The sequence below is a fragment of the Diadema antillarum genome, unplaced genomic scaffold (genome assembly GCF_040938485.1).
Source record: "Diadema antillarum isolate AM-2024a unplaced genomic scaffold, OU_Dant_1.0 seq00000471_RagTag, whole genome shotgun sequence".
Taxonomy (NCBI): domain Eukaryota; kingdom Metazoa; phylum Echinodermata; class Echinoidea; order Diadematoida; family Diadematidae; genus Diadema; species Diadema antillarum.
The window spans coordinates 850,675-878,044 of record NW_027271439.1 but is presented as its reverse complement, the minus strand read 5'-3'; the positions used below and the strand labels follow the sequence as shown (position 1 = coordinate 878,044).

General features: G+C 39.2%; 3 protein-coding genes across 3 annotated transcripts; 1 reads left to right on the top strand and 2 right to left on the bottom strand.

The window, feature by feature from the left end:
* Positions 1–593: 593 nt before the first annotated feature.
* On the top strand, positions 594–8,320 carry LOC139733318 (plasminogen receptor (KT)-like). Its single transcript, XM_071644155.1, has 5 exons — positions 594–838; positions 3,182–3,295; positions 5,164–5,294; positions 6,776–6,882; positions 8,042–8,320. Exons 2-5 carry the CDS (start codon positions 3,215–3,217, stop codon positions 8,164–8,166), a joined length of 444 nt encoding a protein of 147 aa, XP_071500256.1. The 5' UTR covers positions 594–838; positions 3,182–3,214; the 3' UTR covers positions 8,167–8,320.
* A 6,160-nt stretch (positions 8,321–14,480) lies between these two features.
* LOC139733334 (uncharacterized) lies at positions 14,481–16,660 on the bottom strand. Its single transcript, XM_071644172.1, has 2 exons — positions 15,542–16,660; positions 14,481–14,747 (listed from the first exon to the last, which is right to left on the bottom strand). The coding sequence occupies exons 1-2, from the start codon at positions 16,658–16,660 to the stop codon at positions 14,481–14,483; spliced, it is 1,386 nt and encodes a 461-aa protein (XP_071500273.1).
* Positions 16,661–18,616: 1,956 nt separating this feature from the next.
* Positions 18,617–26,502, bottom strand: LOC139733317 (uncharacterized). The gene is made up of 8 exons (XM_071644154.1): positions 26,250–26,502; positions 23,385–23,492; positions 22,838–22,975; positions 21,604–21,816; positions 21,149–21,225; positions 20,228–20,280; positions 19,619–19,789; positions 18,617–18,851 (listed from the first exon to the last, which is right to left on the bottom strand). The coding sequence occupies exons 1-8, from the start codon at positions 26,500–26,502 to the stop codon at positions 18,617–18,619; spliced, it is 1,248 nt and encodes a 415-aa protein (XP_071500255.1).
* Between the last annotated feature and the right edge of the window lie 868 nt (positions 26,503–27,370).

Here is a 27,370-nt window from a genome sequence, read left to right as displayed (position 1 = left end):
AAGATCAGTCTCTTTTCGGGGATATGATCCGCGGAGACTACACCTGAAAATGAGAATCTTTGACAGTTACAAAATATGCAAGCACATTTTTGTGGAAAAGCATGCATGTCGAGTATATAATATATATGTAATGCATCATGTCGGTATACACGTGGTTTCGATAGGCATACAATCAATATTATTTCACTAACCCCATGCAACTCAGCTAAAAACAAAAAAGGAAGTAAGAGAAAACAGATAAAGAAAGAAAGACAGACAGACAGACAGAAAGAAAGAACTAAAGAAAAAAATCGAAAGAAATTGAGAAAAAAGAAAGAAGGAAAGAAACTTAAACAAACAAACAAACAAACAAAGGAAAAACAAAGAATGAGAGGAAGAATTAAAGAAAGAAACTAAAGAAATTGAGAAAAATTAATGAAAGAAAGAAAGAAACAGACAAACAAACAAACAAACAAAGGAAGAAAGAAAGAAAGAAAGATGATGTAGTGAATGCACAGTGACGGTGACTGAAATTAACGCATTGGTACGTTTTGACATTAGACTAAGCTAACGCAGTGGGTGATGTTTGATGTTTACGGCTGCCGATCCAAAAAGGGGGCCGGGTCGTTTTTCACCTGACTTTGACGAATGTGACTGAGGAGCTGGTACACATAAATTTCATTACCAACCGAAAATCCCCGTCAGCGCATGGCAAGCATTGGACTTGTTGAATACTAAATGGGCAAACCTAACCGTATGTTACGACTCATGTGATTTGGGACATCGATCAAGCAACGAAAGTGCTCGCCGAGAAGTTCGACGACTCGGAGTCGTGATACTGTAGCCGCGTGTAGCCATCGTAAGTATGGAAATCCACCACTGCACTGGCCTATTTTAGTATTTACATGATTTATGTCTACCGTCTAGCTTGCCAGATATTTGCACAAGGCCATTGTGGCATTGGTATTGAACGATCTACAGGAGTGTTAGCGCTAACTGTTACGTATACAACATTGCGATGTGAAATTTCTTTTTAACCGCTAGTTTACGATCTGTTAGTTATGTGTTGTGTTGTACAGGATTGTGTTTGTAAATTTATTGCTAGGGCGTCGGTATTGCGATGCGCTTTGTCACCCCTTTACACAGGTCGTGAGTTCACACTTGACACAAGTTATCTTTGATCTTGGAGAAGAGCGGCCATGATGCATTGCCTGCATAACCAGTCTACGTGTATTCCTATGGGCCCTGCGTACTTAGGACATGGGCGAAGCTTTCCTAAATATTTTCCTAAAATTCTTTCCTAAGTGCGTTCTAGAATACCAACTTCTTCCTAAGTCAGAAATTTGCATATCTCATCCTCATTTGCATAATCTCCGCCCCTTTCCTAAATTTCTTCCTAAGTTGACTTAGGAAGAAACTTAGGAAGATTTTCAGAATACCACTTAGGAAGAAATCCTGACTTAGGAAGAAATTTCTTCCTAGGAAGGATTTCAGAATACCACCCTAGGTCTCTAGCCCATATTAATGTATTATGCATCTACAGAGCATAGAACAAAACCATTTGTTTACAATAAGACTGAGAGAAATCTATCATATTAATCGCAGTTATGAATTAAATGTGTACTGAATTGAATTGTTGTTGTGGTTTTTTTTTTTTTTTTGGTCGAATGAATGATTGTCTAAGGTAGCTAACGTTAAATGTTAGATAATCTAAATTCTAATGATAAAATGATAATGATGATGAAGAATGGGAAACATGTTTGGGCAAACTGTAACTGACCCCAATGCGTAGCGCAGTATAAACTGTGTACAAGGAGCGCCCTGGGATTAGGCAAACTGATTTTGCCCATAGAATCTCTAGTAGTAGTAGTAGTAGTAGTACCGTACATTACAGTCTGGTACTTTACACTTAGCAGGGAGGTGACATCTTTCCTCCCTGATGAATAATCATGCGAGGTCAGCTCAGCCTTGGGCTTGGGACAGCTCCGATCATGCTGATCCTACTACCCTACACAAACTCGGAGTGTCAGAGTCGGAGGAGTATGTTCTACACTGGTGTGTAGGGAGCATGATCGAGAGAAACGAGGGTCCTGTTTCATGGAACTATTTATTAGTAACAACTGCCACATTTCTGTGACAGATTTGCTCTCAGCCAATCAGATGCAAGGATAACAACTATCGTAACTTGTTACTGATAACAAGTTTTACGGGGCCCAGGAGTAGCCCGACCAGACTGTCGCGACACTTGTGTACAGCGACAGCTAGGGCTGTGTGTAATTAGACCAGGAGGAGAAATATGAACCATGCAATGCCCACTGGGATTTAGATTGGTATTGGTGGGATGCTCATTAGCGGGTCATTACAGCTGAGCTATGTTATGGACTAATTACACTTTTCTAAAGATCAACAGCACTGTAACACAAAAGCAGACAATTCTATTAATATCATTAACCATGGCATTAAGTAGCTATCCATCAGACATCTGAGCAATGTAATTTTTTCATCTTATTGTCCCACTTTGACAAGCAGACATTTAAAAAATGACTGCTAAAGTGCATAAAGGTTGGATGTGAGCTGTGAGTAGCAACCCAATGCAGCAGTGATGATGTGATATTATAGAATGTTTCTAAATTGCTGAGCAAAAGCTCAAACATTAGGTAAGGTGGTATTTATTGCCTGTGACTTTTAAATACTGTAAATTAACTTTTGCCTTCACTTCAAATTCCACAAAGATTGTCTACAGTATCCCAAAGCTTGCTTGACCTTTAACCTAACATCTTAACACCAGAACAAATTCCGGCTTCGATACATGAAAAATGTTAACAAGTAGTGGACATAAATTAGGAAGGTCTAAACACAAGCAATTCAGGCCAAAAACAAAGATTGAGAGTACATTACTGCATAGATGTACAGTACCTGGTACTGCCGTCTTCATAATTAAATGTATTTCAGATTAACTCTTGCTGATACTACTGATAGAAGCTATGTGCGAGTATTTAATGCATTAACACTACAAAATACTGCAGCATTTGGAGACAGCCAAGAGCTTTAACATAGCATCCAGTGCTGAGAGCAATTCAGCATTTGTCAGTAATTTGACTGCATTCATCACCTGTACAAGTTATTATGACGATATTTTTTTTTAGTTTGAAGTGTTTCATTTTGTTTCACATTTACAGTTTACCATTAAATTATTGTTCAGTTTCTAGACTGAGAGGAACAAGACGATTTCATCATGGGGTCCTTCATGGCAAAAGCTATGGATGAGAGCTTCCAGAAGAACAAGGAGTTCATGTCAGAGATGCAAGTGACTACAGTAAGTTCTTGTTTAGGAGCAGAGACTCCAACCTCAAGCACCTTCTGATCTGGAGATTCTCCCGCCTGAAAACCCTAGTAAACGGGAGACTCCAACTTCGGTGTGCACGAGGCGCACATCACGAGCGCAAAGTACGAAGTTCCTCGGCGGCTGTCCAGAGTCCCGCTCTAGGGTGTTATGTGCTCTCTTGTGCCATCTCATGCTTATTTTTCAACATACGGTGACACTCAGTAAGAAATCATTTCAAGCAGGAGACACAGAGCCAGGGCGTGAGAAATTAGATCTCTAGCGGGAGAACGGGAGATTTTGCAAAAACGGGCTTTCAGCGGAAGATCTCCTGTCGAAAGCGGGAGAGTTGGAGTCTCTGTAGGAGTAATAATATAACTGTAACACTCATTCTGGTGTCCAAAATCATCATCAGCTAGTCACTCGGCACTCCACAAGCTGGGAAGTATTTTGTCAACCTCCAACAAACATTAAGGGCAAAAAGGGAGAGGCAGAAGAAGGAGCTCCTCTCTCACTCTCAGTGAGTTCCAGTGGTAGACTGATTCTTTATCAAGAACCCACAAGTTATTTCCATTTGCATATTTAAATCATAGACTACACAAACCAATCAAAATGCTAAGGAAAAGAGTGTGACCTGAGGTCATAGAAAGAACCAATGGAAAGTAAAGATTAGGTGTTCATGAGCTGAACTTAAACATGAGGTGGAGCAGAACAAAAGAGTCATGAGGTGTTCATGTGGAGATGGGTGAGAAGTAAAGAAGGCAGAGACTCCAACTCTCCCGTTTTCGACGGGAGATCTCCCGCCGAAAGCCCATTTTTGCACAATCTCCCGTTCTCCCGTTTGAGATTTGATTTCTCCTGCCCTGGCTCTGTGTCTCCCGGTGGAAAGGATTTCTTGCTTATTTCTATCGTATGTTGAAAAAATAAGCCTTAGATAGCACCAGAGAACATTTAGAATCCTAGGAACTTCGCGCTTCGCACACATCAACTTGGAGTCTCCCGTTTGCTAGGGGTTTCAGGCGGGAGAATCTCCAGATCAGAAGGTGCTTGGGGTTGGAGTCTCTGAGAAGGTATTGGAAATTGTATAAAAGGCACAAGGAAGGGGAGAGGAATTGGGATGTATGGGAGACTAAGGGGTAGAAGAAATAAGGGGCATGTGTTGAAATTAAACTCTATGGAAAGCTAAAAGGAAAATTGAATTTAATACAAGTATATCTGCACTGGATCAATTTGACGCTTTCAATTACCAACCATACACAACTTGGTGCAGCTTAGCTGCATATAAGATATTACTGCATTGAACCCAGTGTACATGTTGATTGGCTGGCACTGCTCATTCCCTTGACAGTTATGATTTATTCTATTTCACTGGTGAAATATGACTCAAGTTTCGAGAAACAATTCTAAGCTATGCAGTCACATCTGTAGACATTTTTCTTTATCTGCCATTTGTTTTTGCTTGTTTGTTTTTGTTTGTTTGTTTGTTTGTTTTATGTCATGAGGTTTCAGAGTTTGCAAATAATAGGGCATTACATCTTCAATATAACGTACATGCTGTACTATGAATGATATTGCTACTATGTGATTTTCTTTGCAAAGGGGCAAGGTGTGATATTCAATATCACATGAACTCGTAAATTGTACAGATGTGACCAACAAGCATGCAGGTGCTGTGTTGAAAATAGAATAGACCTGCAGTACTTTTTCTTAGAACTCCCAACTACAGGATTTGAGAGTAGACTTGTAGTACACATGTATGTCTCTTTTAATAGAAGAGACTGATTCTGTACCCTATGATTTCTTTGATACGTGGATATCTTCATCAGTTTTATGATGCAACTCTTCCGTGATTTGACTCCTAGCTTGGACGCCAGATCCAGATGCAGAACCAGATGCGAGAAAGAATGATGGCCATGCAGCTAGCTGGGTCCAGAGAGTTGTTTAATTGGCTTGCGTCTTTCTATGGTGTCATGGCAGTAGTTGGACTAGCAGGGTGAGAAATCAAGCTTTTTGTTTAGCGATGTGCTTGTTTTATTTGTCTGTGTAAATGTCCTGAGGTAAATGTTAGTTTGTACTCCTGTGAACTTTTTTTTTTTCGTTACCACTTTTTCCATAGTTATGAAGTTTTATGCTTTATTTTGTGTTTACTAGCTTGACTAAACTTATTGGAATGCAGAAATGAAAATGCAAAGAAACAGGAAGTCCATATGTCATGTTTTACTGAGCACTAAGCATTTGCAAGGCTGCCAGCTTGTGTGTTATTGTGTTATTATCATATTTAGTTTACAATATTTTCTTTCTTTCCCCCAAATAGTCTAGAAAATATGGCAACAAAATTAAGTAGAATTTGTTTTCCATCAGAATGTTATTTTCCCCCTGTATCAGTATGTCTTGGTTGGTATTTATTTTATCATCTGCAGTCATTGGGAATTCTGCGTAGGTATCAAAAGAATGAATGTAGAACATTGCTTTTACTGTATATCTTATATCTCAAAGACTTGATAGGTTAGATGGTAAAGTATGCCACAGAGGGCTCCTTTATGTTAGTCTGAACTTTACAATGAATTTGAAAGATATCTGTTTGTGGTAAACCTCTTGCCATAACAAAACTTGTACACCGCATCTTTGGGTACAGGAAAATGATGAATTTACTTAAGGTCAATTAAAAATGTATCTCCAGAATTGGTCATCAGTAACTTTGCTCATTTCGTATATTTTGCCTTTTAACCTATTCCATACGGGAACTCGGTGGCCTGTGTATGAAGTGAAGTCTATGGAGGTTTCAAAATTCAGTATGGAATGGGTTAAAAGCATTTTCAGAAGTTGTCTTTTAAACAATGCTAACATAAAAACACATCTTTTAACAAATGCTTGATAATCAGTTTTGTATTCTCAAATGCTTGATGAAGTATTTAGCTCTGTGCTGTATCTCACTTCTATCAGCCTTGTTTAAACGTCGTTCAAAATAGTTATGACTCAATTTCTTTACAGGGGACTTATTTGTGTGTGAGAATCGATTTCTGGCCCACTTTCACATTACGTATGTGTGTAAAATAGACATCACATGAAAAGCATGTAGTGATCATGCTTGTAGAATTTGAAGATGTATAGCAGGCTGTACATACTCTTGTCCTCATGCACTTTCTGTCATAGGTAATCAATTGTGAGGGATTCTGCTTTGTGTGTCTCTCACACAAACTGTATTATGCTGATTTTTTTTTCAAGAAATTTTAAGACTAACTGGAATTTCTTAAAATCCAGCATATCTCCTGGTACCATGACTATTCAAAGGTTCTATGTTAATGTGTGTGGGAATTCAGCGTCAAATGTACTTCACCTGACCTGTCTTTTTTATACTTTCTGGTCTGTAGCAATTACTCTTTTATAGGTATGTTTGTGGCAGTATTCTGTTAATTCCCAAATTGCAAGTTATTCATTCATCTGCAATCATCATATTTTCTTTTATTGAGACAGAGCTGCCAGGGGAAGGAGAGCAGCCCTTGCTCCACTTCTTCCTCTTACTTTCATCGTTGGCTACCAGTGGGACTATTGCTATAACACTAAGGTGGAGAGGATACGGGGTGAGTGTAGTCACGTGTTCCTTACCACTCATCGTAAAAATATCTGGGCAGCGTTTCATGAAACTTGTCAGTCACTTACCACTGTTGTAAGCTCTGAAATCATTGCATCTGATTGGCTGAGAGCAACAAAACACTTGATGAAATCCCCCCCCCCCCAGCCTATTGACCGATTCGGGTTCGTTGAGGGCAGCAGACATTTTACGGCACAGGGCGCAGCCACGGTGTGTATCAGCCGACCCCCCCTGCTCTCCCCCACCCCGGGGCAACATGTTTATCACGCACTTGTAACAAAGGTTCGCGCACTAGCAAGCATTCGCGCACTCAGTACGAGACGCCTATTGGCTAAAGCAGTTTTTCATTCTGCGCGCGTGCTAATGTAGGGAGAGGGGTGGGGGAGTGCGGAGGGGGGGTCGGATGATACACCCAGTATGGCTGCGCGCATGCCAAAAATACACATAGCGCGTCACAGAATCGGTCAATACACAGATAGGAGGAAAGTTACCAGAAAGCACTTACTCTCACAAATGAAAGAGTAAAATAAGATCATAATTTAAGTGAATTCCATTAAATGATACTTTGAATGTCTTAGTATTACGTAGATACATGTAAATAGCACCAAAAAGTGTGTAACTCTGAATGCTGATGAATAAGTAGAACAGGCTGTCTGTCTTGGAGATGGAAGGCTGGAAATTTAAAGTTTCTACAGAAAGCAAAAATTATAAAGTCACAACTGTGCATAAAGTTAAGTAAGGGTGTTGTATTCTTGCTAATCTTACCACACAAAATATCTTTCCTCTTCGGATGTTGAGGCAAAATAATGCATTGGGGTCTCTCTCAAAAAGTCATATGAAAATCTGTAGTAGAATTATGTAACAAAAAAAAAAAACAAGAAAAAATGGGAAGGCTATATCCAGTTTTACTTGTCTATGAATTGTTAGCTTTGTGAAAACATCTTAGTAAACATTTAAGGGCTAACGAAAAGACAGATTTCTGAATGTGCTTTAACCCTTTGAGGATGAGTACCAAATATACTCGGGCAAGTGTCTATGGGAAATGCGTGTTGCAGCAAAATCAGCCTATCCTGAATAGGTTAAATGTGAGTGTCGTCATCATCACCTATATTTTTTTCTCTCCCTGTCTCCACGTTGACGTGTTACAGCTGATGCGGAACGCATCATGACTGACGAGCACGGTATCCTGGCCATGCCAGCTGGTCTTCCGACCTTTGACTCCATTGAAGCAGGCAGGCTAGCAGGAGCCAACCCATCAGGCAAGAAGGAATAAATAAAGTTGTCTGGTGCCCTCTTTGATGGTTTCATGTCAGGCAATGTCTGTAGCTGCATTAGATCTCTATGTATGAAGGGCAAAGGAGAAAATAGAGAAATATCCAGAACAAACTCAGCAGCCACACCAACCAAAGTCTACACTCTGGAGACCAAAGAACACTTCATGATTTGATGAAGGATTCTTGTCATAAAATGTCATAATGAGCTTCTCCATTCCGTATCAAGGCCTGTCCTCAACAATGCAGCATTTCTTTTTATAATTTTTAGAAAGGAAGTGAGAGTTAAACATGAAATAGTTTTCTGTTGTGAAAAGTAAACGTGAAATTCAACTCAATGACAGGTTAGGAAGAGTGCACTTTAGTGAGTAACATACACATCTGATACTTCTTAGCTACATTGTATGGTATATGCCATATATTTTGTGAATCTGGACTGCTGAGGAATTTTTTTACGTGGTTAACTTAGCAATTGAGAACCATAACCATGGAATTAGGAAAAGATATCATCCTTTGTCAAGAAGCAAAGGCTGTCTTTTCCCTTGATGCGTGGTGCATCATCATATGTTACCCATATAAAGTCGGAGATCAAAAAAATGAAGAAAAATTCACATAAAGCTGACTTTAGCAATGTAACCATTACAGTTTCTAAGTTTCAATTCTTTTCAAACTATTTTCCTTGAAATGAAGTAGGGCAAATTAATACATCAATTCAAAGCTTATCATCTAACAAATTCACATTTGTCTAAACCTTAAAAAAAAAAAAAAAAAAAAAGTAGTTTCCTGACATTATATGGCTTTCATGATGACATATCACATATGCAGTGCAAAGATATATGTTGCAATATGTGAGGCGACATTCTGATGTGTTGCAAACTTCACAAATATCAGTCAACTCTAAAAGTAATACCATTGCAAAATATGACCTGCCATACATGGTAATGGCCAGTGGATGCAACTTATTCTTTTCTTTAGAACCCCTACCCGTAACTGTCGGGAGAGAGGCTGTGTGAAGATGTGTTTTCCAGCAGCTGGAGAATTCTTAATGTTTCTGAAGAATACAGTTCATTTTGATAGAGAAGGGTGGGTTCCTTTTCAAACGATGAGCAATAAAAGTTTATTTGTGTCAACCACTATTTATCATATTGTATGTCTTAATGCTAATTAGTCTAGGAAGAGCTGTGTCATGGGAAAAGATTATGATTACAGTCAAAATGCACTGTCCTTGCACTTGGCATTTCATTATTGAGTGACTTCATGCTGGTATATGAATTCTCTTCTCAGAGACTACTGCAAAAGTGAATATTTTCGCGCGACTAATTTTTCCCACTTGGCCGGGTAAGAAGAGTTTCACGTGTTTTTAATTCCGCGGAATCAAGACATCACGCACAGGACAATATGGCAAGCAGAAATATTCGCATGCTTTTATTTTCGCGCTAGTTTCTGGTTGCGCGAAATGCGTGAAAATTTCAACACCGCGAAAATTTCCACTTTTATAGTAGTTTAAAGAGTTTTGGATATGTTCATTTTAAAAAGTCATTTCACCTGATGTCTGGAAGAGGGTGGTCCCTTCAGTTGAAAGAAGAGAAGTGAGTGAAAAGGTCATCACAGAATGTAGTGATGACAAAAGGCAGTTATACCTATCCTTTATCTTATCATCTATCTTAGCATGCAGGTTGCTTGATAACTCCTCTTTTTAACCTTGACCCATGACCTTTGAGACTAATTATGCATATCCAAACTCAGGGACAGTCAAAGTGAAGAAATCAAAGGAAAAATTTGAAATAGTTTATGACTGCAGCTGCAAAAAGAATTATCTTTGAAATATGACAAATTCAATTTTCCTTTTGTAAATGTAGTGTACATTTCACTAAAATTAAGGTAGATTTTAGTGATCGCTAAATTTGAGACCAATAAAGGAAATTTTGTCTCAGTGTAGACATAGAGTAAGATCTTGCAGCATGTACCAGAACCTGTGTTTTCCATCCTGTTGCAATACACATAGATGTATACTTTACAAATTTAGCTCCAATGCAATAAACTCCCATGTACCATAGTATGACAATTGCAGCTTCCTTTTTGTTAGCGACATCACAAGTAACCTCTAGGGGCTAAAGGGCAAAGGTCGTAGGGAATGTGACCTCAATTTACAAAATGCATTGAAATAGTGTGTATGCTTGTAGTTACATGGTTGTGTCCATGGTGGTCATAAATCAAACCATTCACTTCTGTAGGAATAATAGCTTGTGACAACGTAGCAGGAGCTCATTAATTTTGTCTCTTTGTTTCTTTAATTAGTTATAATGTCTTATTTGTGCCATAGTGATGTTAAGTGTTTTAAGAGATTAGTTGTATTGCTATACCTATTGATGGTATTCAATTCTCCTCAGACAAGTCAACCTCAAAAGTAAGTGTGATTCTGGGCAAAGCATTTGGGCTCAACTTGAACATTAATTCACTATGCAATGTTGCTGAACGATGTGCTAACAATGTTGGATGACACGCCCCCATGTGATGGCTTTGAGGAAGAGTTGTGTATAAATGTGTAGCAATGCAAATAGACATTTTGTGAGTTCACTATTTTTTTTTTCAACCACATGAAAAATCCCTTGAAATTATTATCCAAATCAATTCTGGGATATGTCATGTGAGTTAGTCCTTTGTTAGACAGAAGGATCCATCTGTCCGGAGGAGTCTTTTATTTTTTTTGACGTTATCATTCTCTGAAGCCAGACGCAGTCTCCGTAGAACGTATCCCTGACGACCAGATGCAGACCGATCTTTCAGTTGAGTCCTTTGTATGCTTGAGTGCTGATTGGCACAGAAAACCCCATAGCCTTATATACAATGTCCACAATCCCTAGCAGAGGAATTGTGGCAGTCTTCAGAGATACTGTAGCTGTTGAGGTGTAGTTCTGTTTTCAAATGTTAGTCTTGCACCATTTTCTCCGTAATCATGACTTGTGTCACAAATATTTTGTAAGTACCAGAAGAATGCAGAGATTATGGTGCACTCTAAGTACTGTAAATGTTTATAGACTGTAATAGTCAGTTGTTTTTATTGTACACATGTCCATTGTTTAGTCAGTGTATAGTGCCTTATGTTTGGAGGCACATTTATATGAATAAAGTCTATATGAGTGAGAACTTATTCTGTCAAAGCACTAATGCCCTTAATATTTGCACTAAGAAATGCTGAGAAGTTATGCTTGTATGTTGAGGATATCTGTGTGCATGTATAATGTGTGTGTGTGTGTGTGTGTGTGTGTGTGTGTGTGTGTGTGTGTGTGTGTGTGTCTGTCTGGCTTTATGTCTGTGTCTGTGTGTACATGTATGTATGTACAGCCATTGTAGGTCCTATGTGTATTTATACAGTAGATTGATAGACGGGTAGGTAGATAGACAGACAGACAGAGAGACAGACAAACAGATAGAAAAATAGAAACAGACCTCCCAACAATTCTGAATTTGGAGGAAAGAATCTGAATTTTATTTATTTATTTTATTTATTTATTTGTTTTGTTTCAGTAGGGTAGCTCTGTCAGTGGCTAAACACTGTTATTCTCAGAGGCCCTACACATACTATAACATACATGTACATCACGAAATACATACATTGTAGACACAAAAATAACATAATATACAATTACGGTACACTTACAACATGGCCAGATAATTGAGTATCGTGGAGGTAGAAAAATAAATAAGTAACTTCATCTTTAACATTGCAATTCCCTGAGAAGTGATATGTTGAGACCATTTCCAGTTCATATTTCAATAGGAGTTATCTATTTTTATTTATTGATAACTTTACTACACACTCCTATGGGAGATGCTTTTTCTTTCCTACCTTTGAACCAAATCATTCATATATTCAGCCAGAAAGATTGGGAGGCTGTAGATAGATAGATAGATAGATAGATAGATAGATAGATACATTGTAGATAGATAAATGGATGGATGGATAGATGGATGGATGGATGGATAGATAGATAGATGGATGGATGGATAGTGATTTGATGTGGAAAATGTAGCCTTGGTAGCCGTTATGAGTAAACGTGTAGCTAAACAAACACAATCATGAAATCACCCAGCCATCCACAACACGAGAGGACTACGTTCATGACGTCACAATATCGACACTTGCACAATCACACATGATGGAGACGGCCGGACATGTCCTAGTACTGTAAGAGGTCACTTTTTTACACCATTGGTTTATAGTTAGCGTAGCAGTGATACTACATTAAAGGGGCATTCCGGACGATTTTCATAATTTCGCATCATGTAGTACATAAATCAACAGCTCCATGTATAGATTCGTGGAATTTATTGCGGTCCTTGAGCAGAGAAACCAATAAATTGAAAATCTTAAACAAATCACACTGAACAGTGTTGATGACACTGGGGGGCGTTTCATCAACGAGTTCGTCGGAGTTTTCACCGACAAATTTGCTATCAGCCAATCAGACGCAAGGATTTACACTGACAACTGTTAAAAGCTAATGAAATCCTTTGTCTGATTGGCTGATAGCAAATTTGTCGGTGAAAACTCCGACGAACTCGTTGATGAAATGCCCCCCAGAGCCTCATATATTGCAGAAATGTAGCAGTGTAATTCCATTACAATACCGCTTGCTCAACAAGTTCACCTGTGAAAAATCTATGCATGCCTTCTTCTTTTGTTCTGCTTCCTTGAGCCCCAACTCATACATTCTTATGGTGAGGCTGCTATGTCATCATCCTTGTTCATTGCAATTTGTTATAGATTTTGAAAACATTCTCATTCCTCATCCCAATCACTATAAATTCTGAAACTCTGTTACTCAGTTTAACTAATTTATAGTTGTTCAAATGTAAAAATCTGAAAATCATCCAGAGGTCCCCTTTAATTGTACAGTGTAGTAGGATCTAACAGGATCAGTTCAATGTGGTAACTTAGATTTGTAGGCAATAAAGACGGTAGGGCAGTCAAACTTTGCTTTTTGCGCAAGTGTCATTTTAATGACAACCATAGTCAATGCATCGCACTGTTGACACTTCAAATAAATCAGAAAAATGGTATGTATAATGATTATTCGATTACGTGACTTAACAAAAAAATGCTGAGCGCTACAGTTCACATAAAACAGAAAATTGTATACTTGTAACGATTATTCACTAGCTTTAGCGGAAAATGATAAACGCTACAGTTCATATAAAACGGAAAGGTGGTCTTTGTAACGATTGCCCTCTTGCGTGACTTCAGTTCGTATTTTAATGAAGCCTGATAAACATTAGGACAAAAAACCCAACAAAATATGAGGTCGATAAGTTTACGGAGTTTCAATAGCAGTGAACGAACGACATTGTAGATATCTTGACTTCTTTTACTATATATAACGCCTAGTTCGCGTTCTACCTCGATCCAATCATTGTACTGACAGTGACGATGATATAGATAGTAATAAAATGATAACGTTGATAATGATCATAATGAAAGCAACAGCATTCAGTGATACGAATATTGCTAACATTGTTGTAAAGACATTCTGGAAGGAACTTTCCTTTTTATTTAGAGACCTCCGGAAAGAGTCCATATCCACTATAAATTCACTTTAATTTGCCTCATTTGACTTGCAAAACGCAAAACGTCAATATGTAAACATTAAGACGTCATCAGTATAATGATCTTAGTACGTTTTTTTTTTTTTAAATGTAAGAAATGAAACTCCTCTACTTTGCAAGCGATTATAAAAAAAAAATTCAAAACAAAAACAAAGCGGCCTTCAAAGATCAACTATAAAACAGAGACTGACAGTGACTGAAGAATTCCAGTTTCCTCGATATAAAGAAGCAGAATAGTTTGGCGTTCAATTTGTCGAGTGCTGTTCATTTTTCTTTACAAAGTTCCTATGTAGGGATATTTCATATGACGGTTTTCACAAGGGAGATTCTCAAATATACAACGCTGTCTTAACGTGAATGTTCATGTGGCACAACGATGACATAGATACATACCACCAAGTTTCCTTGAAAGGGACGTTATTTAAGATAATATATGTACACTTTTAGATATATATGACACTTTCGATACCATGTAGTCACTACTACACACGATGAATCACAAGTCAATGTTTCATAAACATAGCTTGTACAGCATTACACTTTATTCTGGAAAACAGGTTTTTCCTGATAAGAAATGACTTCTATGTCACTCGGGGAAAAGTTCGTCGTACAGACTAACTGAAATATTTGTGTGGATATTTTTTGGTGTCTTTTTGTTACACTACACAATTACAACTTCTGTGAACACTCCATTAATAGTGAGAGATTTTTAGACCCAGTACTGTGTGCTGCCAATAACTGGCACGTATGCCCCGTTCATGAACCTGACGGGTCTACTCTGATAGGTCGGGTCATAAAAATCCCACTCGTAGGACGTTCGTTTGCTGGTTCCCACGGTAACGGTTAGACTACCATCTGACGACACGTTACATTGACTGGCGCCGGCACTCACTCCGTTGAGGCTGTCCAGCGAGCGGGATGACGATTGATCAGTCTCGGGTGAGTTTGTGGGCACCATGAGCCTTGGTGTGTTTGGCTGGAGCAGGATGAAGAGCAAAACACACTGTTATTTCCATATTTTACCTTTCAGTCAGACAAAATACGCTAGTGAATCATGTTAGGCTGTGTTACCACAAACCGCGGGTATTTTTCTCTTTTTTCTTATACTGTTCTGATACTATGTTCAAGCTATCTCTTCTACAGTGGCGAATCCGGGAGGGGGGGGGGGGGGGGGGGGTGGCGCACCGGGCTTGCGCCCCTCTTTATCTTTTTGTTAAAACAAAAGAAATAATAAAAAATAGGGGCGTGCGCCCCCTTTACGGAATTTCTGTATCCGCCCCTGCTTCTTTTTTAGGTGCTCTGATTTTAACTAAGGCGCGTTTCATTTGCTAATCTTATGTAATGATTTAGATGTTTTCTAGCTTGTGTTCATGCCCTTCACATCAACAACTACAATAAATGCATCTTCCGAGAATAATTCGTCGATCTATTTTACCTTGCCGTAAGTAAATGCAAAAGTCCCCTGTTTTAATGCTCGTTGTATGGAGTGCAAGCAATCACGTGACTAATCATAAACGACACATCTTTACTACAGCTACATTTGAATTGCTGTACTTTTCTTCGATCAGTATTTGGAAATGTTACTCTTCCCTGTGAACTTTAAAGTGATATTAGTATTATAACAGTAGATAATGATAACACAGATGATCAAGAAAACAAATATTAGATTATGATGGTCGTTAATCTTTGTAATTAATTATCACGAAAGTTGACAAAATCGCCACCAACAACATCGTCATCAACCTTGCTTATACGAAATTGTTCTCCTACCTCAAACACCGTGTTTTCATAACTCCAGTCGTCCCACCTTGGTGAGATGTTATGCCCAGTCCTTGGAACTCCTACCAAACTTGGTTCCGATGACGTAAGAATGACCTCACCGGCCAAATTGAACTTTGGCAGCGTTTGTTTCGTAGGTCGCCATCGCTTTCCGGTACTTGCAGGTGGGCGAAATCCCCGTGCTCCGGTATCGCCTCCTGTCGGCCGATGGTGCCGGCGCATTGGTAGTCGACTGGCTGCGTATCTTGGCGGCTCGGAGAAGACGGCGCGTGTTCCTGGATGGACGAGATGGGAGAAGGTGACGGGACGAACGGTCGTGTGCCAGCGAGGACGCGTCGGCTGATGTTGTGGTTGTACACGAGTCGTCGGCGAAAACGAAATATTCGCGTTTTGATCACGGATCAAGTTACATGCCATTGGGATGACGCGAACGAAACCGTTGACGTTGTCGCTTTGTTGATGGTGAATAATCGGGCGTTCTATCCGTTGTCCATTTTGGTTTAGAGGTGTGCGCGTAAACGAATATTCTTTTCTGGTTTCTTTGTTTTTTGGAATACGGTCTAACTCTCCATGTCGAAAGGAGGTTTCGTACATAGGGATGCATTCCTGCTCCGTGTAGGAAGCCGGCTGACCACCGCTGCCCGATCCTTCCATGTACTGAAGCGACGTGGCCAGGTTGCTACGCAACCACCTCTGTGTCGCCTCCTGTCGCCGGGCCTGGGCGTTCCCTCGTTCCAGGCTGTGGAAAAAGTCTTTCCTCGCTTCCCTGTGGTCGGCCATTACTCCGGTAGACCTTAACTGCAACTTGGGCGATTTTCTACTGATTCTTGGCAGCCTTCTTCGAGGCTTTTTCGTCTCGTTCTTCGATTTCTGGACGTAGATGACGCACCGGCACGTCATGATGAGAACGATGACGACAACCAGAAGACCTGCTGCGATGACGACACCCCACAACGCCCAAACGTGAGCGATGTTGATGTCTCCGTCGATTGGGCCGGTTTTGGTAACAGCCACGGTATCATCACCTCTTCTTGTAGTGTTACTCGATCTCGATCCTGCGTCGGGGTCGTTGTCGTTTGTAACAGCAGAATTTAGTGTAGAGATTGGCATGACATCTGACAAGTTGGGAAGAGTAGTCTGTTCACTTTTTGTTGTATTACGTAAAATGTTTGCAATTATTGGTTGAACGACATCAGACAGGTCCGTGGTGTTCGCTTGGCTCTCGTCGGCAGACATTTGTTGTCAAGTAGTAACAAAAACCAAAGATTGAAATCACAGAAAACCATGAGCGAAATGCCCTTTCACGGCTGGACCCAGAGGGAGCATGGAAGTGTTAAACGTAACGAAACTCAACGATAAATCATCATCCACACATTAAATACGTGTACTTGAAGTAGAATTGGCAAGCACAGCGGCCTAACGTGTGGACCCCGAGAAGAACCTTTTATTTACACATTCCCTGACATAATGAAGTCGAATTGCAGTTGTTGACACCTAAAAAAATTTCAGCACAATGAACTAAAGAGGATACAGTGTTTACACCCCTTTGAAACGAATGCCTGACATACCAACTGACAGACAACAACCCCACACATCAATAGGAACAACTCTGTGCTTTTTACGAACAGCTGAACCTCTCACATCTTCACATTCAAATGCAGATTAGCCGTGTACATCAAGTGAAGTTTAAAATGCGAGGGCGATGCTGACAAACGCAACCTTTCTTTCTTTCTTTCTTTCTTTCTTTCTTTTTTTCCTCTTTTTCATTCTTTCTTTCTCCTTCTTTCTTTATTTCTTCTTCACTCCTGATCTCTTCTCATCCTCCCTTTTTGGCTGAATGTACACTCTCCGTGTGTATCGTGTTTCTTTGGAAGGTTTGCAGTTTAGACACATACCATGCATAATAGAGAGTTTAACACCAAATAAACAACGCAAAGGAAAGTTGGTCGCTACTATATATTCTCGGTCACTCTTTATTACAGATTGACGTATTACTCGTTCATAAGGCTGCGTTCACATAGAAGTATTCGGTATTCGGTATTCGCTATCCGCTATTCGCTATTCGGTATGCGGGCACCGAGTACACCATCACACGCACCGTCAACTCACCATCCCATGCAGTGAAGATTTCTTCCTCCTACATCCCAGCAAATCTTATTAACAATTTCTAAACTGCATCAGAATGTCAGTCTACATGCTTATTTTTGCTAAAGGGCAAATCCAGACCAAAAGTGTCTTTATTTCATAAACGAGAGACGGTATACGCTGCAAGAAAATCGAACAAGCTCGATTCCCACTTTGCTATACTTTTCGCAGCTATTCGGTACTTTCGAATAGTGCCCTCCTATGCGAACCGGTGTGAGGAAATCCTATCGTTCGATTCAAGCTATTCGCGTGCCCTCGAAAAACGAGCCCGAATACCCGAATAGTATACTTCTATGTGAACGCAGCCTTAGAGTAGCCTGATTAACATGATTAGATACTTTTTAATGTGACACGACATTTACTCTCGTCTTATTTTCTCCAAGGAATCTAGGGTTAGGGTTGTGAGGGTTTTAGGTGTAGTTAATGTGAGGATTCCAGGATTACCCACGGTTATATTTGTGGGTAGACTTTATGTTTGGCTTAGCGTGCAGATGTTTCATGGCAGCAATTATCGCAGGAGCAAATGTCATGAAACCACTTTTAGTAGATGCATTTAAGAATGACTGTGAAATCAATAGAATGATGGCGTTTGTAGGCATCTTTACTTCATAAAGATTCTTTACGAAAAACATTTCTTGGACACTTTGTCGATTAAATATGAATTCATCTTGTAATTACAATGATTGTAATACTTTCAATTAAATTTTAGTGATGAAAAATAACAACAACAATAGTGAATACAAAAAAGGATAGAATGTGTTTTTGACCGCTGTGCTCAAATGATCCATATGAACCCATAAACAAGCTAATAATGGAATGAACTTATCAAATCTCATATCTTTATCCTGAGTAATCAATTTGAGCTCCACGAAGAGAATATCAAGTAACACAATACGATGAGTCAGAGCATAAGGTATAACTTTAAGGTTCAAAGGTCAAGACATGTAGTTGTCCATCTGTGTAAGCTGGGACGAAAAATTCCGCCTGACCATCTCCTGTGACGTCACGCACGGAAGGGGAGCCAACGGTGCCGTGTTCGGCTTCGAATATTGATGTCTTGGCGTACTGCCAATCCGTTGGATCGTCATCATTGAGGGCCTCGAAGATGTACAGATTACTGTCGTCATCCCCAGCCATGGTGATCATAGGCTTCCGTCTGAAGTCAAATGATTCAATATGTTAAGAATGTTGATAGCAGAGAGTCACCAAAAACATACAGTCATGGGTTCGCGCTATTTAGAAGTAGGCCTACAACTTGACGAGATCACGTACACAATCTGACAATGCCTTGCCGAAATTTTCTTTCCATCATCAGTGTTTGCATGTCAGCTATTTCATGCACAATCTCTCGTGCATGCAATCATAGTTCAAAGATATTCATCCTCTGGATGGGCAAGGTAGTCTCAATGAAATGGCATCATCTATCTATGACATACATGTATACACACTTTTTTAACCTATCGATCAATCAGTTTAAGCCTAGATTCAAAATGATTTTTAGCGCGAGCTGAAATTCGCTTTTCGAAATTCAGTTTAACTGTGTGTCATAATGAAGGAATTTAGAATACAAAAGTTGTACTGGTATTCTGTTAGACAGTTATTTTGTTGTTAAACAATATTCGGACCTTTACTACCATTATTTTCAACCGTCTTTCTGGATTAAACTATCCATGGATGTTATGAAACGAAAAACATATTCTGCGCGTAATAAATGCAATAAATAGACGTAGGCCTATGCAAAGTAATACACGCAGGAGAAGACGAACCGACAGACTGGCTTCATTTTGAATAAAGGTTCAATATGAAGTAACAATTGCGTTTGCCAGAATTCACCTTAAAGTGCACTCTATCAAAATTTACAAAACACGGCACACACCCTCATAATAGCACACGCGTGTCTACTGTCGTGATCTCAATTCATACCTGTTCCTGTTGTTGTCAGGGTTGATAGTAAAAGCCACTCCCGGTGCACCCATTCCCTCGAACGTGATTGGACTGTTAGGCTTGAAACCCTCGGCAATCACGTGACGCACCCAGATCCCGGTTTCCCAGTCGTCAGGGATTTCATAAGCAAGCAGTTTACCATTTGTTTCACTGATTGATAGAAAAACATGTATTTATAAGATAAGCTTCTAAAGTACGTCGTTAAATACTCTTTCTTCTCATTCTAGACGTTTTGTTTCATTTATCAATTTGCACAAAATCACAACACTTGTTCTGTCCCACGAATCAGTTTTAAAAGAAATGGCCGATAGTTGTGCTTGACATACTGTTTTTTAATTCAAAGAATATAAGCTTGGGCATGATTTTTTTTTAATTCAAATGTGATTATAAGCTTGCTGGGCCTTACTTATAAGCGGGAAAAGTAATGGTGTGTGCGATATTGCTTTGTTTCTAAACAGTTTCAAAAGTAGTAACTGATATTGTTTAAGTAATGAACAGGTATTGCGGAATAGAGCAGTACTTTAATCATTCTTATCACACTATAAGTAGTTATCTAGAAAGTTAAAAGTTTATTATAATTATGCTTACCTATTCGCTGTTACCAGAATATCTAGGCGTCCGTCTCCGTTTAAATCCACAATCTGAAATATTGATTTCAAAAGACAAAATACAATAATGACTTGAATGTTTACGCGAGGCTTGCCTTACATTGCGACTGGCTAATCATGAGAAAGATTAACCAAATTACGAGGTTTGATCTACACAGGAACAGCAATCAGTTTGAACGCATCAGTACATTTGTTTATTCAAGTTATATGAATGACACTAATCACAATTAATGATATCGTGTATTAATTCGATTCATATCCGACTCAAACTGTTCAAATGTTTTAGAATTTAACACTTGCCTGACCTGTTAGATATTTATACGTATTGTTTTAGTTTAAATAACTTATTACTTAGCTAATTAATTTCATAGCCGGTACTCAGTATTACATGCGTCTAAGGCTGCGTTTATCTAACTTGAGAGAGAGAATCACGTTTCCAAACGCGTTTGCAACGGTGTTTGTAAACGTGGTTTGAAACGCGATTCTCGAGGAGCCGCGTTTATCTAACCATTACAATCGCGATTCCAGTGGTGTCACTGCGCAGCTGCTTTGCGGCGTCTGACCCGGGAAGTAAAGGTCAACTTCATACCACCAAACCTGCCTCATCAGTCACACACAAATAATGGGCAGAGAGCACAACCGGAAACAGCTGGGATTTGACCTTGAGATATAAACGCGTTTCAAAACGGCATTGCGTTTATCTACTCACAGAACAGCGATCGTGGTCTCAAACGCGTTTCAAAACGCCCTTTGAGAGGCGTTTCAAAACGGCGTTCCTAAACGCGTTTGAAACCACGGTTGCGTTTATCTAACCCCTGAAAATGCCTCAAATGCGTTTAGGATCGTGATTCTGCCTCAGAAAATTTTTAGATAAACGCAGCCTTAGATTGTTTCCTCTTACCTCACATTCAAAGAACCTTTCCTCAGGAACGTAGTCAATAATCCTGTGCTTTATTTTAGACCAATCAGGGGAGAGTCCTTGAAGAATAGTCAAGAACGGGATGAGATTACATGCATAGAAGGTTGCAGTTGTGTGTGGTGTCAATGATTATTATGAACGATGCATTTTATATTATACCATGCTATACATCATTTTACATATAATTTACTTGCATGGTATAATATAATGTTACATACTATATTGTATTGTTTTATGACATACAAATGTATTATACTGTTATTATTTATATTAGATTATTTTTTAACTTTATTATAATACCATCCCAATAACTATAGTCATAATACCACCCCAAAAATACTGCCCAATGCATCGAGATTGCACGCATTTGACGTGACGAATTTCTGATAAAGCAACTATGATCATGATAATATAAACCCATCTTTCAAGTGACATACCTTCTGTCCATGACACAACGATCTGTTCTGAGAAGTACTGTGTGCTGAAGATGGCATACCGCTTCTGGCCGATAGAGCGTGGCAGTGGCAGCTCTTCGTAGCGGAAGAAGGCATCGGGACCTGTGAACATGACGTTCTCCTTCCAGGGCAGGGCGAGCGGGTTGCCGACTGGTGGATGCTTGAACCAGACCATCTCAGCCTGTACCTCTCCCACTTTAGGTGGAAAGAAAGAAAGATATCGACGTTAATTCAATAATATAGATTCAGTGATATATCAATGCATTTTTCATACTTCAGTAAGAGATCCATTGACAGAACATCACGACAGGCCTCGAGCAGAAATATAGGCACACACAGTCACAGGACTATTGGCCAGTGTGTAGAGGTACGCTGTGTCATTTCCTGTGCCAGTCAGCACTTAAAAACATTCAAAAAGAGTCATTAGCAGGTCCTGAAGGGACAGGTGTCATATGCGCCGCTCCTCTCTTTGGCGTTATGATTCATTATTGATTTGCTAGATTGATACAATATAGACCTATATGTTTGTAATGAAATATTATTACTCAAGATGAGAAAAAAATCGTTATAATTGAGAAGACTAAAGGCTTATTAAGACAACTTTCGAATAATAGGCATGAAAAATAATGATAATCTGTGATATATTTCATAACGAATATAACGAATCGCAAATGTCGGGAAGGTATATCTATCGCAGTTACAAGACCGCTTAGTCTACCTAACCATTAAATAGCCACATTACAGGACGTACTATCCTTCAGCGTATGGTCATTGTGTGGAATCTTTTCTCAAATCACAGGGGTAAATTGTTTACTCCATTACATGGCAAACAAAGAGTTATAATCCAGCAGCATAGGGATATTGAATTTTCATTTCATACACTTTCCTTTAAACTGCGTCAATGAATAATCATCTCATATCAGAGGCAGATATTACTAAAGTGTGTTTATTCTTAATGTGGTAATCAAATCTGCATAAATCATGGCGAATCTACATTGGGACTGGATTACAAGTTTCTGCTTTGATAATGATATATATTTATGTAACTTACAAAATATAATCAAAATATTGCACCTCACAAATTTGGGTCCTCAAATACCCGTTACACTTTGACTGCTATTCTAACTTGATGCAGAAAAGTGTGCATCATTGCTCAATACATAGTAATAATTAAAAATGTCATTTTCGAGAACTCTCCGGTCGCATATTAACTTACCTACTGGTACGTATGCACGACACGTGAGGGCGTCCTTGAGGCCGTCTTTGTCCATGTCGACGAAGTAAACTCGATGGTAGAACCATTTGGATCTGTCGAGGACTCGAGTAGTGATGTCATAGGTGGTGGCCGGTGCGACTTTGTGAAAATTTCAGACAAAAGGATGACTACATGTGAGCGAATGTATTGATTTTAGTCATTACAAATGTATTATACCTGACAGTTCTATTAGCGCAATTAACGTAAAAAGAGTATTAAGATTCAAACATCCCAGTGCACTACGGGACGGTGCCAATAAAAACGTTACCAATTTGGTGATCTCCTTTTCGGTACATCAGTAAAAATGGGAATAAACTCAAAATGGCGTTATAATTATTACGCTAGTGTGTGGGGAGGGGTAATGTGGAAAGACGTGAAGCCTGCCGGGGGAAGAGAGAACCCCAAACATACGACTTTGAATACCGCATCAGATTCTTCCAGAAACTGACTGCAGGTTGATGGCGAACGTTTAAAGTAAATAGTGTTTATCTTGACTGTGTATACTCACTGGAAGTGTCATTCCCTGCTTCGATGATCTCGATGTTGCCGTCCGTTTTGGTCGGGACCAGGAACCCATTGGCAACCCACCACAGACCATGGCGACCAAACACGTCGTCTGAGTGAAAAAGGAATTTACGTCCATTAAGAGAGTCTAAGGCTAGGGGTACGTGAGTTCTGGATGCCATCCAGTTTATGCCTCGAAAGAATAAGGTAGAGTAATATGATTCATGTAAAGATTGAAGGCTCACCTATAAGAGCTATTCCTCTAGTCTGTTCTATGTCTTTGTATTAAAGAGTTGTTTGAGTGAAATTGTTCTGAAAAGCAAGAGTTTATTTCATTGCTCTTTTATAAAGTTGATTATGATTAGCATTTCAGACAGCTAAGTATGATTATGTTTTCATATCCTACAAATAATGTGCTTTTCATATCTAGTGGAATCACGTGTTGCAAAAGGTCAAAAACATGGTACAGCAAAATACATTAATGCGATTACAGATCCCTGAGTGTAAACTCGTGTGTGCCTTGCTCCCGCCGAATAACATATCCATCAGTATTCCTTCATCACTCCCTTTCTCCCTCCTTCTGTCCCTCTTCCCTTCTTTCTATTTTTTCTTCTGCCCCCCCCCCCCATCACTTACACGGTCACCTTAATCAGCTACCAATTAAAACTTCATCAAACTCGGGTGATTCGAGTACGAGAGAAACAGACATGCGCAAATCCCACAATTGCATCCCGCTTCAAACCATTGGTTACTGGCTCAAGAGGGTCTTTGCGGAGTCGCTGTATCTCGTACGATAAAACGACATGATGTGTCGACACGCCTACATTATTGTGTACCAGTATCCCAGTGTCACCACATGTGAGTTGTGTTTGTTATATCCGATAAGACTGAATTTATCAATTGACAAGATAAGACAATTGGAACGGACAGGTGTAAATTTTCTCAAATATTAGTCCGAGGATAATTCCTTGCCTGGTACAGTGCATTATTTTAATTTGGCCTTGTGATTAGATTACACATCGCCATGTATCCGGCACCATATTCTATTGATGATGGATGGGGCTATATACCTGAAGACATTGATCATAAGTATTGTTCTTGGATGTCACAGTATATACACGTCATTAACTTGCATAATACCATACATTGGCATATCAGTCGCGTGCATAGTTAATCACGAGAGTGGAAATTCAGATTTTAACTGTTTGTGAAATAAGAAACCACTGATGAAATATCATTTAGAGAACAGGTATTAATTTCTAAGAGAAATTCGAAGTTCACTAGATGAAAAATTGGTTTTGAAAAGGCTAAGATACCGCAGACTTAGGAATAACCTACATAGCTTTTTCTATACTTATAATGCACACTTCTCTCACTTAAATAATGGTTCAAATCGAAGTGCAGGCCCGATACAGTGTTTTGAATCTGAAGTAATTTTGTAAAGAAAAGACAATAACATCAAAAATTCACAAAAATGTAAAATATACGCAGAAGCATATAAACTTGTCTGATAACTATTCTTGAAAAAAAAATATTTGACACCATTTTGTCCTAGCATTAAATACTTTATCCTGACAGGACCAGTACTTGCTGCTGTACCGTGCTCTAAACAGAGTTAAGGCAATTTTTGTCTGTAACTTTTACCATTGTTTGAAGCAGGTGCGTAGTTGTTAAAGAAAGCCTACTATTTTGACACATGAATTTTCTCCAATGTAGCATTTCGCTACGGGGTTGCTGTGACATGACATTGTGTAAGCAAAAATTCATGTTCTTGAATACATTGCTTAGGTGAAGTAAATATTCCTTGAGTGAAGGCATTAAAAAAAAAAACACATTTTCTACAACATCATGTTGTCGTTGTTGTTTGACAAGCTAAATATTAGAGAAATAACGCTGGGGCGAGCAGGGTTGTATTTACGTGTCTGTGTCAATTTACTATCATTGAAACTTTCTTAAGTTTCTTGTTGTCGGGAACTTTTCATTGATGTTACCAGTGTTACCCGTAGGCATTTTCATCAGTTTTAAAGTTTAGACCACCCGTCTCAGTCGGGGTGGGGTACTTCATTCTGCAGCTTCGCCTTTTGTAAATCAAAGCTTAGTTTGGAATATATGGGGATACTCCCATTCAGGTTTCCTTGAAATTTATCCAAAATTAAATACAAGTACTGCTGTATTCAGACTGTCGCTTTTAAGACGCATTTCCCCTTCAACATAAAAGGCTACTACACTGTGGTACAGTGGATAAGGCGCTATACTTCCAGTCTGCTGTTTGGAGTTCGAACCACGCACTGTGCTTAGATGTCTAATGTCCCTCTTGAACAAAACGTGTTACCTTGTAATGCTGGGGTGATATATATATATATATATACATATATATCATTTTTATTTATTGGGCCCATTGGGAGAACAACTTTGCTTAAAGGCATAATTTACCATTTGCAGATGAAACAAAACCCCAGCATTAGTGCTTTAAAATAGTTCTAAAATGTGAGTTAGAGATAGAAACAACCAATGTAAAAATTTGAATCCGTATAATCGATGTTAAGTATTGTTAAATACACAAAATGTGAACAATAGTTATAATAAGAATGCTTCCAGACTAAACCGTCTACAATTACGGTTTATTGAGAAAAATAATGATATCTCCTTATATTTTAGGCTTTATTGCGAAAATTTTATATGGTAGGATGTTTTGTGATAAAACAGACTTACACATCATGCATCAAATGTGATATCTTGAACATTTCTAAAATCACTGCTCCCAAAGGTAAACTGGACCTTTAACACTGAAGAGGCTACTCTTAATTGGTAAAGAAAATCACAATTGTCATTGTTATAATAATTATCACCAAAATTGATTAAGATTTACCGGGAATCTCTTCGACCTCGTTTGGCCACACCATGCCGTCCGCGAGGACCTCGGTCACCAGGGCGTTCGCACCGTTGTCGGCGAGTTGTCGCCCAACGTCGCGCACGATGTAGATGTTATCCTTGGTGCCTGGCACGGGGTTGAATGTGCTGATGGAGACGGTGTCCACTCCCGTGTTGGGGTCGGGAAGAACGGAGGTGAAGGCAGCGAAAGGGATGTCAATGTGCCCGAGATTCCGCACCGTCCAAGCCATGGCGGCTGGATAAAAGACTAATAATACCAACCAACGAATCATTTTTACAGAAATTTATGTATTTCAATTATTTGCCCTCTTCTTATATTGCAGATGTGGTCAACTTGAGTTGCTGGTGTCAAGGGCCAAAAGTATATGATTCAGGCAAGTGCTGAGGGCTTTATATATACATCTCATGGCTGACATTAAGAGCATTAGCCAGTAATCCGCTTACGATTATGGAAAGAAATTACTCAACATCCGTTGTTTACCGACATCTCATTTACAAGCACGTGAGAGCAATTTTTGAAAACACTGGAGTCATACTATTATATGTAACGGCAGGTGAGAATCATGAAAAAGACTGCTGTATTATGATCTAAGAATTTAAACGCCGTCGGAGATGAAGCATATTTCTCAGACAAAGCATCCACCTCATTCCCAGAGTTGGTTTTAAATCCCACACCCTAGTTAAAACGAATGAGGGGGCTGGAAGTTAATGTGTCCATTGCCACTTTTTGCTCTCTGTAAGGCCGCCGTATTAAGCCTTTGGTAAAAGTTATCCCCCCCCCCCCCCCTCTCTCTCTCTCTCTTACATGTTAACATTGGGACATGAGAGAATTCAATGTTGTCCAAACATCCAAAGGTGAATGAGGATTGTGAGACTTTCCCTCCATTATGTACATGTATTTCTCCACTATATACGCAAATTCTGTTGCAGAAATTGCCAAGATGTCTTTAAGTGGTTGAAAAATCAATTCATTTAGTGTTTTGTTTAGTAAGTTCGTTTTTTGGTTGTTTGTTGTTATGGGCTTTTTTGAGGGGAAGGAGGGTTAGGGGAACATGCAGTAATTTGCAAATGGTACGCTGATTTATTGGTTTATAGTCG

What these genes read in the sequence shown, in the direction of transcription:
- LOC139733318 (XM_071644155.1), top strand. Translation starts at nt 3,215, where the DNA reads ATGGGGTCCTTCATGGCAAAAGCTATGGATGAGAGCTTCCAGAAGAAC. An exon ending in GCAGTAGTTGGACTAGCAGG is followed by an intron (nt 5,295 to 6,775) that starts GTGAGAAATCAA and finishes TTATTGAGACAG; the next exon opens with AGCTGCCAGGGGAAGGAGAG. An exon ending in TAAGGTGGAGAGGATACGGG is followed by an intron (nt 6,883 to 8,041) that starts GTGAGTGTAGTC and finishes GACGTGTTACAG; the next exon opens with CTGATGCGGAACGCATCATG.
- LOC139733334 (XM_071644172.1), bottom strand. Translation starts at nt 16,660, where the DNA reads ATGCCAATCTCTACACTAAATTCTGCTGTTACAAACGACAACGACCCC. An exon ending in ATGAAAACACGGTGTTTGAG is followed by an intron (nt 14,748 to 15,541) that starts GTAGGAGAACAA and finishes ATCCTGCTCCAG; the next exon opens with CCAAACACACCAAGGCTCAT.
- LOC139733317 (XM_071644154.1), bottom strand. Translation starts at nt 26,502, where the DNA reads ATGGCTTGGACGGTGCGGAATCTCGGGCACATTGACATCCCTTTCGCT. An exon ending in AGCAGGGAATGACACTTCCA is followed by an intron (nt 22,976 to 23,384) that starts GTGAGTATACAC and finishes ATTTTCACAAAG; the next exon opens with TCGCACCGGCCACCACCTAT. An exon ending in CGTTGTGTCATGGACAGAAG is followed by an intron (nt 21,226 to 21,603) that starts GTATGTCACTTG and finishes CTATTCTTCAAG; the next exon opens with GACTCTCCCCTGATTGGTCT.